The following is a 10,556-nucleotide window of genomic DNA, read 5'->3' on the forward strand; positions in this document are numbered from 1 at the left end:
TCTGTCATAATAGTGTTTGTTTTGGTTGATCAGTAGGCATGATGAAATTTGACAGTAAGATGCTCAACTGCAACAGCAATAGCTCTTAATGCTACACACTTCTATATATACATATTACATATTGGTACAATACATCTCAAAAAAGTCAATGGCCTAATGTAGCCATCTTTATGTGATAGGGTTAATCTTCAAATATGAATACATATGCTATTTATTGTCCTCCAAATCATTGAAGTTACAAAGAATATTCTCTCACCTTCCTGTGTGCCTTTTGTAAAAAGACAGTTAATTTATTTCTTTAACTGAAATGAATTAGCAGACACTCCATCCCAGCTAGGAAATGGTTTCTCTCCTTCCTTGTTACAGTTAACAGTGATATGGAATGGAATCACTTTTTTCTCTAGCTTTTCAGAAGGCATTTTCACATAGACTCCAGTAGTGAGACATCGTCTTCTCTTTATCTGTAACATATGGGAAGAAAGTAAATAAACAGGCAAACACAGCATAATCATTGAGCAGCACATTTTAGAGAAACCAATGGATATTCTTCCTTTACTGAGTAGAATGTATTCTAGACACCTTTCTCTGCTTCTTAATAGAAGATCTGTTAAGAGCATTTGATAGAGGATCAGGATGTACAGGGGCTATTTATGCAATGGGGAAAAAAAGAGTCCTGCCATTCATTTAGCTCTTTGAAGGTGCTTCTGCTTCAGAGTTCAGTGTTGGTTCAAAGCTAGGAGTGTTCACACCTGACAGCTTCATTTACCTTCTAGGGACAAGGACTGATTGAAAAATCATTGTTTGGTTTCAAGCTCAGGTTCATTTCTAACAGACTATGAGTGCTGCAGACCCCTGTGAAAAAAGGCAACCCAGGCTTACATTTTGCATATTTTTGTGCAGACATTTCTAGCTGTGAAATTAGAAATGCTTGAAGTTACACTTCCCCTATCCAAGGAGAAGGTTGTTTAAATTTGCTTTGCAGAGGTGAATGATGAGAAAAGGAAAAAATTAAATTCTGGGATTTTGTGTGACTCATTTGTGAAGAGAGAGTACACGTGAAGACTGTTGCCTTCAATCCCAAAAGCATCCAGGATTTTGCCTGGTTTTAAGCATCCAGCCCTATGCCAAGGCTCAGTCCAGCTGATGGCAGCTGGCTGCTTTCTAGTATGCTGGCAACACAAAGGAGCCATAAATAAATATAAGTAGCAGGTCCAGCAAGTTCTCTTGTTTTGCATTATTGTAATAACATTGCACTTGCAAAGTGGAGCATCCCACTGGGTTTGTTCATGGTGTTCTTCCCTGTTCTCATTTCTTTCTCCTTGTCCTCATCACAAAAAGGGGCATTATTAGCAGAAGGGGGCTGAGTTGATGGGACTTACCGCTTTGCCCACAAGAATGGCTGAGATGATGATACTGTAGAGAAAAAATCCTGAGGCAGTAGCTCCTAATACCCAGAGGTATATGGCAGTGTCTGGACAAGGTTCTGGATCTAAAACATATGATATCACACACGTCACGTCACACATGAGTCGCATAAGGAAGGCCCTAGAGTCAGTGAGTCAGTCTCTATGCTGCTTTTCTCTAGCATGTGCTATCCAAGGATACCACCAGGACTGAGCTCTGGGTCGCTGCCTACTCAACCTCCAGTGAAAAGAGTTTTTATCTGTAGAAGAGCTCACATCTTACTCTGACTTTTGCACTTCTGTATCTAACTGCCTAGACACAGGTGTACACTGCATGGTGTTGCTTATGCTATCATTCCTTGGGTATGACTTTGGGCATCTGCAGGGAGACCTGGAAGGAATAAGAGCTAATCAAGATTTTCAGTGCTGAAACCAGTATTCACCCTCACTTCTTACAAACAGAACTCTGAAGACCTTTGAGATATAATAGCTGCTCCCTTAACTTGGAAGTATCCCAGTACTGTGAACCTGCTTGCCTTACCAATGACATAGAGATGTGTGCCATTTCCCTTGTTCATGAAATAGGGTGGGGGGTACATCCGCTCCATCTTGCAAATGTAAAGCCCGGTGTCATTTGCTTGCAGGCCAGCCAGCGTGAGGGTCACATTGTTTTGGCCAGGGGTAACGTGGCACTGAATGATCTTTTCCACAAAGAATGTTTTGAACTCCATGGTGTATGATGAAGCACAGATTTCTGTGATCTGGTCACCAGTCTGTTTAAGCAAAGTCACTCGAATTTCCTGTGCATTCCCGATGTTCTTGTATTTACACACCAAGCTGGCAACTCCTTGCCTGTTGGCCAGCACAATTGCTGGCTGAGTCACTTCCATTACTGTAAGGAAGTAAAGAGTGTGATGGTAAGTGAGCAGTCAAGAAAGGATCTGGAGTCATTTACTTCAAACCTGTACAGTAGGAAGGGAGTTCTGCCACTTCCTGTTATCCAGTATATATATATATATATATATATATATATATATATATATAAAATAGGGTGATTCCTAGAAATGCTGAATGCTGTTTTCAAAGAAGGGACTCCAAGACCACAATTCACATTAGCAGTGCATTAATATTCTTTAAAAAGCTCAAGAAATGCTTTTATTACTAAAAATTATATTATAAATCTCAGCAATTACTTGTTGCTTAAATAGTAGTTTATTTGGCCCACTTAGGCAAAAAATGGCTTGCATACTTTAGTTTTCCTCAACACCCTCTTCTTAGTATACATAAGAAACTAAAAAAAAAAATGTATAGATGATAAGGTTGAAATTTTTAATTTAAAATCAGACTTTTAAACCACAATTTCTGCCTAGTAGAAATATATTTACATTTAGGAACACAAATGTTGACATCCTATATGGAACATGGAACAAAATTATTTAGATAACAGTAAAACTGAATAGAAAATCTGTTTGTATACTTTTGTTTCCGATCTTTTTTCTCCTTACTTTTAACTAGCTACTCTCAAGCCACAGTATACACAGCAACAATATATTTCCCAAGCTAATATAACAGCACATTACAAAGCCTGATGAACAGACTGCAAAAAAAAATCTTAAGGGGTAATTACTGGACCATGTACAACCTCACTGACAGCTTTTTGCAATTTCTATATTCTATCATGACACATGATGGGATGGCACTGTCTTTTGCTTTAGTAAGCTGTGAGGACTCAGCGTTGTTTTTTAATCTCATTTTATATCAGTCCATTTTGGGGCAGGGTTTATCTTGTCAGTTCTGCAATGCAAGAATTCCAGATGAAGAGTAGAATTTCTCCATGCATTCAAACCCCTCTACCCATGTTATCAGCTGTCACAACTTCACTTGCAGGGCCTGGTTTTTCAAGATCTTTTCTTCCTTCTTGAGCTACTCTGAATGTTGCCCAGTGTCCCTCAAATAGTACTGCTCTAAAGTCTGTGTCTGGTTTTCCAGACATCTTGCAGTGCACCAAGACCTCGCTCCCATTAGTCCTGTGTGTCACCCTGTTGTACCAAGTCTGTCTCCTGCAAGGACATGAAACTGAAAACAAGTCAAAAACCCCAGATACTTGCCTCCTTCATCTACCCACCTTCAGCAATGGCAGTGGCTGTGCAGAGAAAGCCCACGGTGACCAATATTGAGAGCATTCCTGTGCTGGGACAGGCTGAAGGTGCTGATGCCCTTAGAGTTTAAGACAAACTGGAACTCTCAGGACTGGAAAAGAGGTGACACCTTTCAGGATACTGAATCTTCGAAATGTTTGAACCCACACAGAGCCAGTGTGTATATATAGCTTTGATCCCAGATGCTGTACCTGAAAGTAGTATGAAGCTTTGTTTTGGTTTTACGAGAAAGGAAGCAGTGGGTTTGATTAGTACGTGCACAGTTAACCTCAAACAGTATGAACAAAAACAACTATTCAGCACATGGAAAATATATATTCAATCTGAAACTGCCATCCATTCTGCTTTAAGAACTGTGGGAGGAAAGGTAATCATCATTAGAGCAGTTCAAATCCCTTTGGAGGTGCCAGCTTGCAGAATCATAGCACTTAATATTTTAGCAATCATCAGGTATTTCTGACCAGGACAACAAGCAGAGAACTGTACTTCTGCCTAATGTGGCACAGTGAATCCCTGCAAACTAGACTTTTTATGGAGGACTTGTTTCCACCCCAAATTTCTTTGCTTGCTTTAATATTAGTGCTTTTGATGTTTAAAAATTGCTACCCCTTCTAAAAACTGATTACACTTGCAATTACTTCATCTTTTTGTATCAGCAATGTGACTTGAATCATAACCCAGCCTCTTTAAGCTTTCCTGTTTCCAAGAAAAAATTATCTAGGTTTATAGTTAATGACTTCCACATCTACACAGAACTTTGCTACCTATGGACTTTACTGCCTAAGTACCTTGACATCAACGATGAAAAACACTGCAGGAGCTTTGATTATTGCTATCTCTGCTTAGAGCACCTGCATCATTTCAAACCTCAGTGAAACAGGTTTTGCTCATGGACCTTTTAAAAATCATGTAGGCTCTGAAAATTGTTCTGCTTTTTTATATTATAAGCTGTCACATCCCTGAATCATTGCCTAAAGAAGTCCATAAAAATGAGAGGTCACTTCAGCTATCCTGAAGGTCGGCATTCTTTTTTTTTAACCCACACTTTGAGAAGTTCTTTTAGAAGGTGCTTCATCATTTATATATGTAGATCTAGTAGATTGCAAAGACCTGCTTTTGCTCTGTGACCTAGAAAAATTAACAGCATTAGTTATTGAACACCAGCCAGCCCAATCCAAAGATCCGGGATAAATACTTAGTCTTCAAATCACATAAATAGTTAATGATGTAAATAAGCTTACTGCTTCCATGCCTAGGTTATGCAGTATTTGTTTGCAATGACAGGTTGACAGTCGTTTTATTCTTAACCAGCATTCAAAACAGAACTGATTATAAAAATGCTGCTATGGGAAAATGAAAAACTGCACCCTAATAATGCTGCTATGGGAAAATGAAAAACTGCACCCTAATAATGAGACAGGCACATATTGTATTACTGGTTAGACGAACTTAAATCAATTTTAATATTAAATGTAAAATAAATGCTATTGCAACATCATGTACCAGAATATCAGTGAGATTTATGGCATGAAATTACCAGTTTATGCCTGACATTTTCATATCCGGAGTAGTAACTAAATTATCTGCCCTTTGTATCTTTTGGGCTTGGGTTTTGCATGCAGTTAAATAAATGATGCATTTGAGTTTCATCAACTATGGTGTCATCTCCTGATAATTGATTGAGAATGCTAATTGATGGTGCAATTAGCCACTAAACACTGGCAAAGAATTGCCATGTAAAGCTCAGTGCTCATGCCACACATACCCATGGGATCTTGCCCTGCTAGAGTGACAGGCAGCACTCTGGCACTCCTCTCTCTCTCCTGTTTGAGACTGTTCTAGCAAGCTTTGTTTCCAGTGGTACTCATCGTGTTTCTTGGCTGTTTTGTCCTCAGGATGTATTTTCATATCCACAGCTTTTTCCTTTTTACCCCTGTTCCTCCTTAAAAGCCTTGTGTTATGATAATTAGTTTTCTAAGTAAAGCACAACATGTGTCCCTTTGGAGTCTCTTGAAGTCGTCTCTGTCTTCACTGCCCAAGTGAGCCCAGGCTGCCTTTAGTTATCCCTTCCAATGGATGATTGCCTTGCCATGGTGCCCTCTACCCTTCCTAATCAAACTTTGGCTCTTGAGTTAATGTATGCAGACAGCACGTAGATTGTGCAGTAGAAGAGATCTTTTTCCAAATAAGATCTCACTTTCACTGCTCCCATCCTTTCCAGCTCAGTTACAGCATGGAACAAGGTATTGATAACAGAAGGAGTTCTCCACTAAAATAAAATCCACAAAAATCACTGGGGACACTTTTTCTGTCCTCTGTGTCCCTTATCTAACTACTCTTCAGCTGGTCAAGAGTCTCTGGACTTCTGCTTGCCCTTCCTTCCCTGAATATATCATATGAAAAGGCCATGCTTTGTGGGCTAAAACCACTGGACCTATCTTACCTAGTTACTGCACCTTCTTGTCTGTGTAGTCTGGAATCTTCCTGTCCTGGCTCTTTTATCTTGGAAACTCTACATCTTTCACCATTTCCCATGAATGGAACCTTACACATGGTCTAGTGGCCAGACAAGGGAATGGCTGAAAGAAGAGCTCTAATTTTGACTTTGAAATTCAGGTCTTTAGAGTGAAGTTATTCCTCAGGCTGTTTCTAAAAGCTTGTGCTTTGTGCTCCAAAAGACCAATGTGATATCCTTCTTCCCTTTAATGCACTTACTTATACTGTAGTTCTCTTTGTTCTTAGGGGTGTTATTAATTCCCATGTCACAGGAAACCTTTATAGTTTACATATGCTACCACAGCAAAGTGTCAGAGCAGGGGAGAGGACTGAGGGCCTTGCAGTGCAAAGCTGCAGAGCCTTAAAAAAGGGGGTTCATCTTAGGAGTGGCTTGGACTTCACAACCTCTTTGAACTTAGCTGAGGGAGGAACATGCAGTTTTACACTGGACTACACTACTGTGATTACTCAGATTGCTAGGTAGTTAAATAACTAGGTTTCTCATATGTTTCTTTCTCATTTTGGGTTAGTCACTTGCATTCTAGTGATTTGGTTTTCTTCACTGAACACTTATTAGGGCAAACCTTCCTGCTGATACCCTGTCAGAATTCCCATTGCAAAATGTTTTTATTCACAAAATTATTTTCACACTTGTAAGCCTGTCTCAGGATGCCCATGTTTTTTTGCTGTGACAGGAACTTGCTTGGTAAATTGCTTGAGATGTAATGGGGAGAAGAAATTCTTATAATTTGCATAAGTATCTGGTTTCAGGATATTATGCTAAACTCAAAATGTGAGATCATGTCTTACTATGTTGAACAGTTCACGTTTTTACCATGTTCGTTTGCCACAAACCTATTGGGGTTTCAAAGTGCTCTGTCATTTGAAAAAAATCCAGACCTCTAAGTGGTATGGCTGAAGAAAAATTTTTTTGCACAAAACAAGAGGTAAAGAGAAAAGGAAATAACAGAGTGACTGGAAAAATACTGTTTCATTACCATTAAAGGACTAAAACCTGGTTAGTTTAAGTAAAGGCCTAGATATAACCAAGTTTGGTGGATCAGACTTAGTTCCCAAAGGAATCACAATTCACATCACAAAACTACTGATTTTTAAGTCTCTCATAATTGTTGCCTTTTTCTCAGCTTTTAACCTGGTTTTGTAAATGCTGCTCTCCAGTCCTAAGCCTGTTCCTTCAATCCAGCCTCAGAAAAGGTGAGAACAGCATTAGCTGAGGAATTCTCTTTCCACTACTTCTTAGGGCACATGGGGTTGCTGCTCTTGTGAGCTTCTGCTGATGAGTAGATTGTCCAAAAAGATTTGAGATGGGGGTGAATATCTGAGTGTCCTTTTTCTTTGTGATACAATCATTTTGGGTTAGTCACTTGCATTCTAGTGATTTGGTTTTCTTCACTGAACACTTATTAGGGCAAACCTTCCTGCTGATACCCTGTCAGAATTCCCATTGCAAAATGTTTTTATTCTTCTTTTCTGGAAGCTAGGCTTTGTTTCCCCTACAATAAAGTCAATTATATCCAAGCTTTCCTGATATGCACAGCATCTATAATTGTCTAACACAGAGGTCAAATTTCTTCCCAACTTTTTAATGCTGCCAGTTCTCAGGTAGCCTTGAGTGTCTGCATTCTAGCCCTTACCTTGCTGGGTTTGCTACATGCTATTTGTCTTAAGCCATCTATGTCCCAGTAGCAACCAGGTCTGCATGAATGTATTGCCTCCACCCCATCCCTATGCAGTTGATGGTCAAAATGTAAGATCTGGGATGTATGGAAAGAAATACAAACAGAAGTAAGAGGAAATAGAGACACAGGACTGAGAAACACAGGCAAAAGGTCTTCACACACTGCCTTCCTTATCTTCTCCAGTTTCCTGCAGGGGGTTGTGTCAAGGGAAAGATTTTAGGACAAATTTTAACAGAAACCATAAGTGTCTTGGCAGATGTTTAACAACTTTCCTTTACTGCAAGGAATTTTCTGAAGAAGAGCTCCACATATTTGTTGTTTCTTGACTAATCACTTGGGATTGAGCACGGAATAAAGCAGGTACCTTCACCTCAAAGCAAAGACTGAAAGCTAGTCTGTTTTCATGAATAAGCAGAGAAGAACCAAAGGAACCCCCAAGTCTAAAATTAAGATTTAAGTGTTTCCCGCAACTGGAGAAATACTGGAGAAGTGTTTTATACTTCCACTTTCCTTTACTTCTTTAAGCATTGCAAAAAGGAAAAACAGCAAGAGGTAGACATATTTCTGAGTCTCTGTCTCTGACATTGCAGCAGTTTGAATTTAACGAGGGACGCAAGAATAAGTCATGAAGTTTTGCTGAAAACATGTGAGAAATGACATTCTAATCAAAAATTAGATGGGTACAAAATATTTTAAAAGGGTGCAGATAAGGAGCATAATTAAGGGCCTACTTCCAGTTTACACAGGACTAATTAAGCCCCTGATGTGTAAAAAAAAAAAAAATTATGGTATTTCAATCTAATAAGATCAAAGCAGGACTCCTGAAAAACATAGAATTAAACCTTTATAAAACAAAGGACTCAATGAAGTTTACATAAAGGAGAGAGTGCTCCAGCTCAGTAGACTTGTGGAGATTCCAAATATTTTAAAGACAAGGAGACCTGGCCAAGAAAGTCATTTTCATAAGTTCACAGAGTGAAGTTCGTCCAAGGAAGGGCATGGAGCAGATTCTAAATTACTGCTTTGAATTAATGACGAGTAATGAAGGTCAACTTCATTTGCCAAAGTCTGGAGGCCATTTCAGAAGAGTGGATGTGAGCTGATAGTTAGAATGGGATGGGCTAGAAAATGAAAGTAAATGGAATTAAATTAAGGGAGAAGTCAGTTATGTAGCAGAAGGCAGAAGTCACTGGATAGGCCCAAAGAGAATGACAAGGTGTTGAAACTGGCAGATTCACACTAACATTTGGAATACACAGCAGTGAGCCAACATTTGTCAAGGCCAGCAGAGATTGTTTCAGCAGTTGAGCTGAACAGGAATCATGAGCTAAGGCTTCTGTAGATATTTGGTCACATTCAGCCTTGTCCACCTTTTGTCTGATTTGCCTTTGCAGGGACTAGATCTCAGACATAAAGCACAGTATGCATCTCTTCCCAGGGGCACACTGAGTTTGGGAAGACAAGCCACAAGCCTCAGACATTTTAGGGGAACAGCTTCTATGTGGAAATCCCAGATGGCTTGTAATGAGATGGAGGCAGGGAAATGAGAATACCCAGGGGGGAAAGGATGTTCTGGCAGAAATATGAGTGGCTGGATCAGTGAAGGGTACATGTAGCTTTTTTATTGTTTTCAGATGTCACTGTTGGGCTGAGTGAAGTATAGTCCAAGATAAAACCGGCCCCGAAGTCTCTTATGAGTGAAAAAACATTTCAGTGAAGACCAGATAATGCACCACCTGCATCTCTGTCAATAATGCTCTTTAAATTTTGCATGACAGAGCTAGGCAATACAAGCACTAGAAACTCAGTAGTAGGGATGGGGACCATTTCAGAATCCCTCCTTGCTATAAATCTTGCCTTGCTTTCCTGTTTCAGACACCTTCTCCTTGCCTCTTTCCTTGCAGTTTTATTTACAGAAATCATAGAATGAATAGTGGCTTTATCACAGATTGTTTATTCAGGGCTTGTATGAGAATGTAATCCTGGGAATTATGTCTAAGATCTCTAGGGTTGATGTCCTGATTTAAGGAACTTTAATGTTCAGTCTGTTTGCCTCTGCTCCATGCCACCACATGTTACTGACAGTTTACAGTGATGTATGCAAGGATTATGAGTTGCCATTAGAATGGTTATTTAATCATAGGCTGGGGGCTCTGGAAAACAAAAATACAGATTTTCTAGCAGAGGATTGTAGAATAAATTCCAGACTTTGCAAGAACCTTTCTGATTTTGAAGTGTAGCAGTTGCAAAAAAAATTGTCACTCCATAAGGCAGACATCTCTGCAAATGGGATACTATAGTCAAACAGTGGCTTTATGGCTGGCATCAGCAAAATAAAAGCAGGTCCTGTACCTTCCAAAATGTATCAGCTGCAGGATTTGTTGTTCAACCTGCTCTTCCTCACAGAATCTGATCTCATGTACAAAGCCTTACTCTTGGAGTAGTGATAACTCAAACTCCCTTTATTTTCCCTAGTTTATTAAATATTTGAAACCGTGTTTCTAGGACTTAGCAATTGCCCTTTCCCAAAGCACCTACCAGGGCTAAGTACAAAAACAAACCCCTGAAATATCTGAAAGGCCAGATGTGCAAGGGGAGGCTGAAGTCTTTCATTAGCCAAAGTGAAGTTTGAAATAGCTGACAAGCTTAGGACCTCAGAAGCTCCTTCTTACTCTCCCTCTTTGCTGACAGGTATTAGCGCTTCCTATAAGGTTTGTCTTTCTCATATTCTTAGGCAGTCACGTCATAGCAACTCTTAAGGATATTAACTGGAATGTGTGAGTGTGGCCAGCTTGCTC

At 39.6% G+C, this 10,556-nt stretch overlaps 1 protein-coding gene across 1 annotated transcript; it reads right to left on the reverse strand.

The window, feature by feature from the left end:
* Positions 1-266: 266 nt before the first annotated feature.
* On the reverse strand, positions 267-3,586 carry CTLA4 (cytotoxic T-lymphocyte associated protein 4). Its single transcript, XM_059476340.1, has 4 exons — positions 3,529-3,586; positions 1,945-2,295; positions 1,380-1,489; positions 267-461 (listed from the first exon to the last, which is right to left on the reverse strand). The coding sequence occupies exons 1-4, from the start codon at positions 3,584-3,586 to the stop codon at positions 291-293; spliced, it is 690 nt and encodes a 229-aa protein (XP_059332323.1). The 3' UTR covers positions 267-290.
* Between the last annotated feature and the right edge of the window lie 6,970 nt (positions 3,587-10,556).

The sequence above is a fragment of the Ammospiza nelsoni genome, chromosome 7 (assembly GCF_027579445.1).
Source record: "Ammospiza nelsoni isolate bAmmNel1 chromosome 7, bAmmNel1.pri, whole genome shotgun sequence".
Classification (NCBI taxonomy): Eukaryota; Metazoa; Chordata; class Aves; order Passeriformes; family Passerellidae; genus Ammospiza; species Ammospiza nelsoni.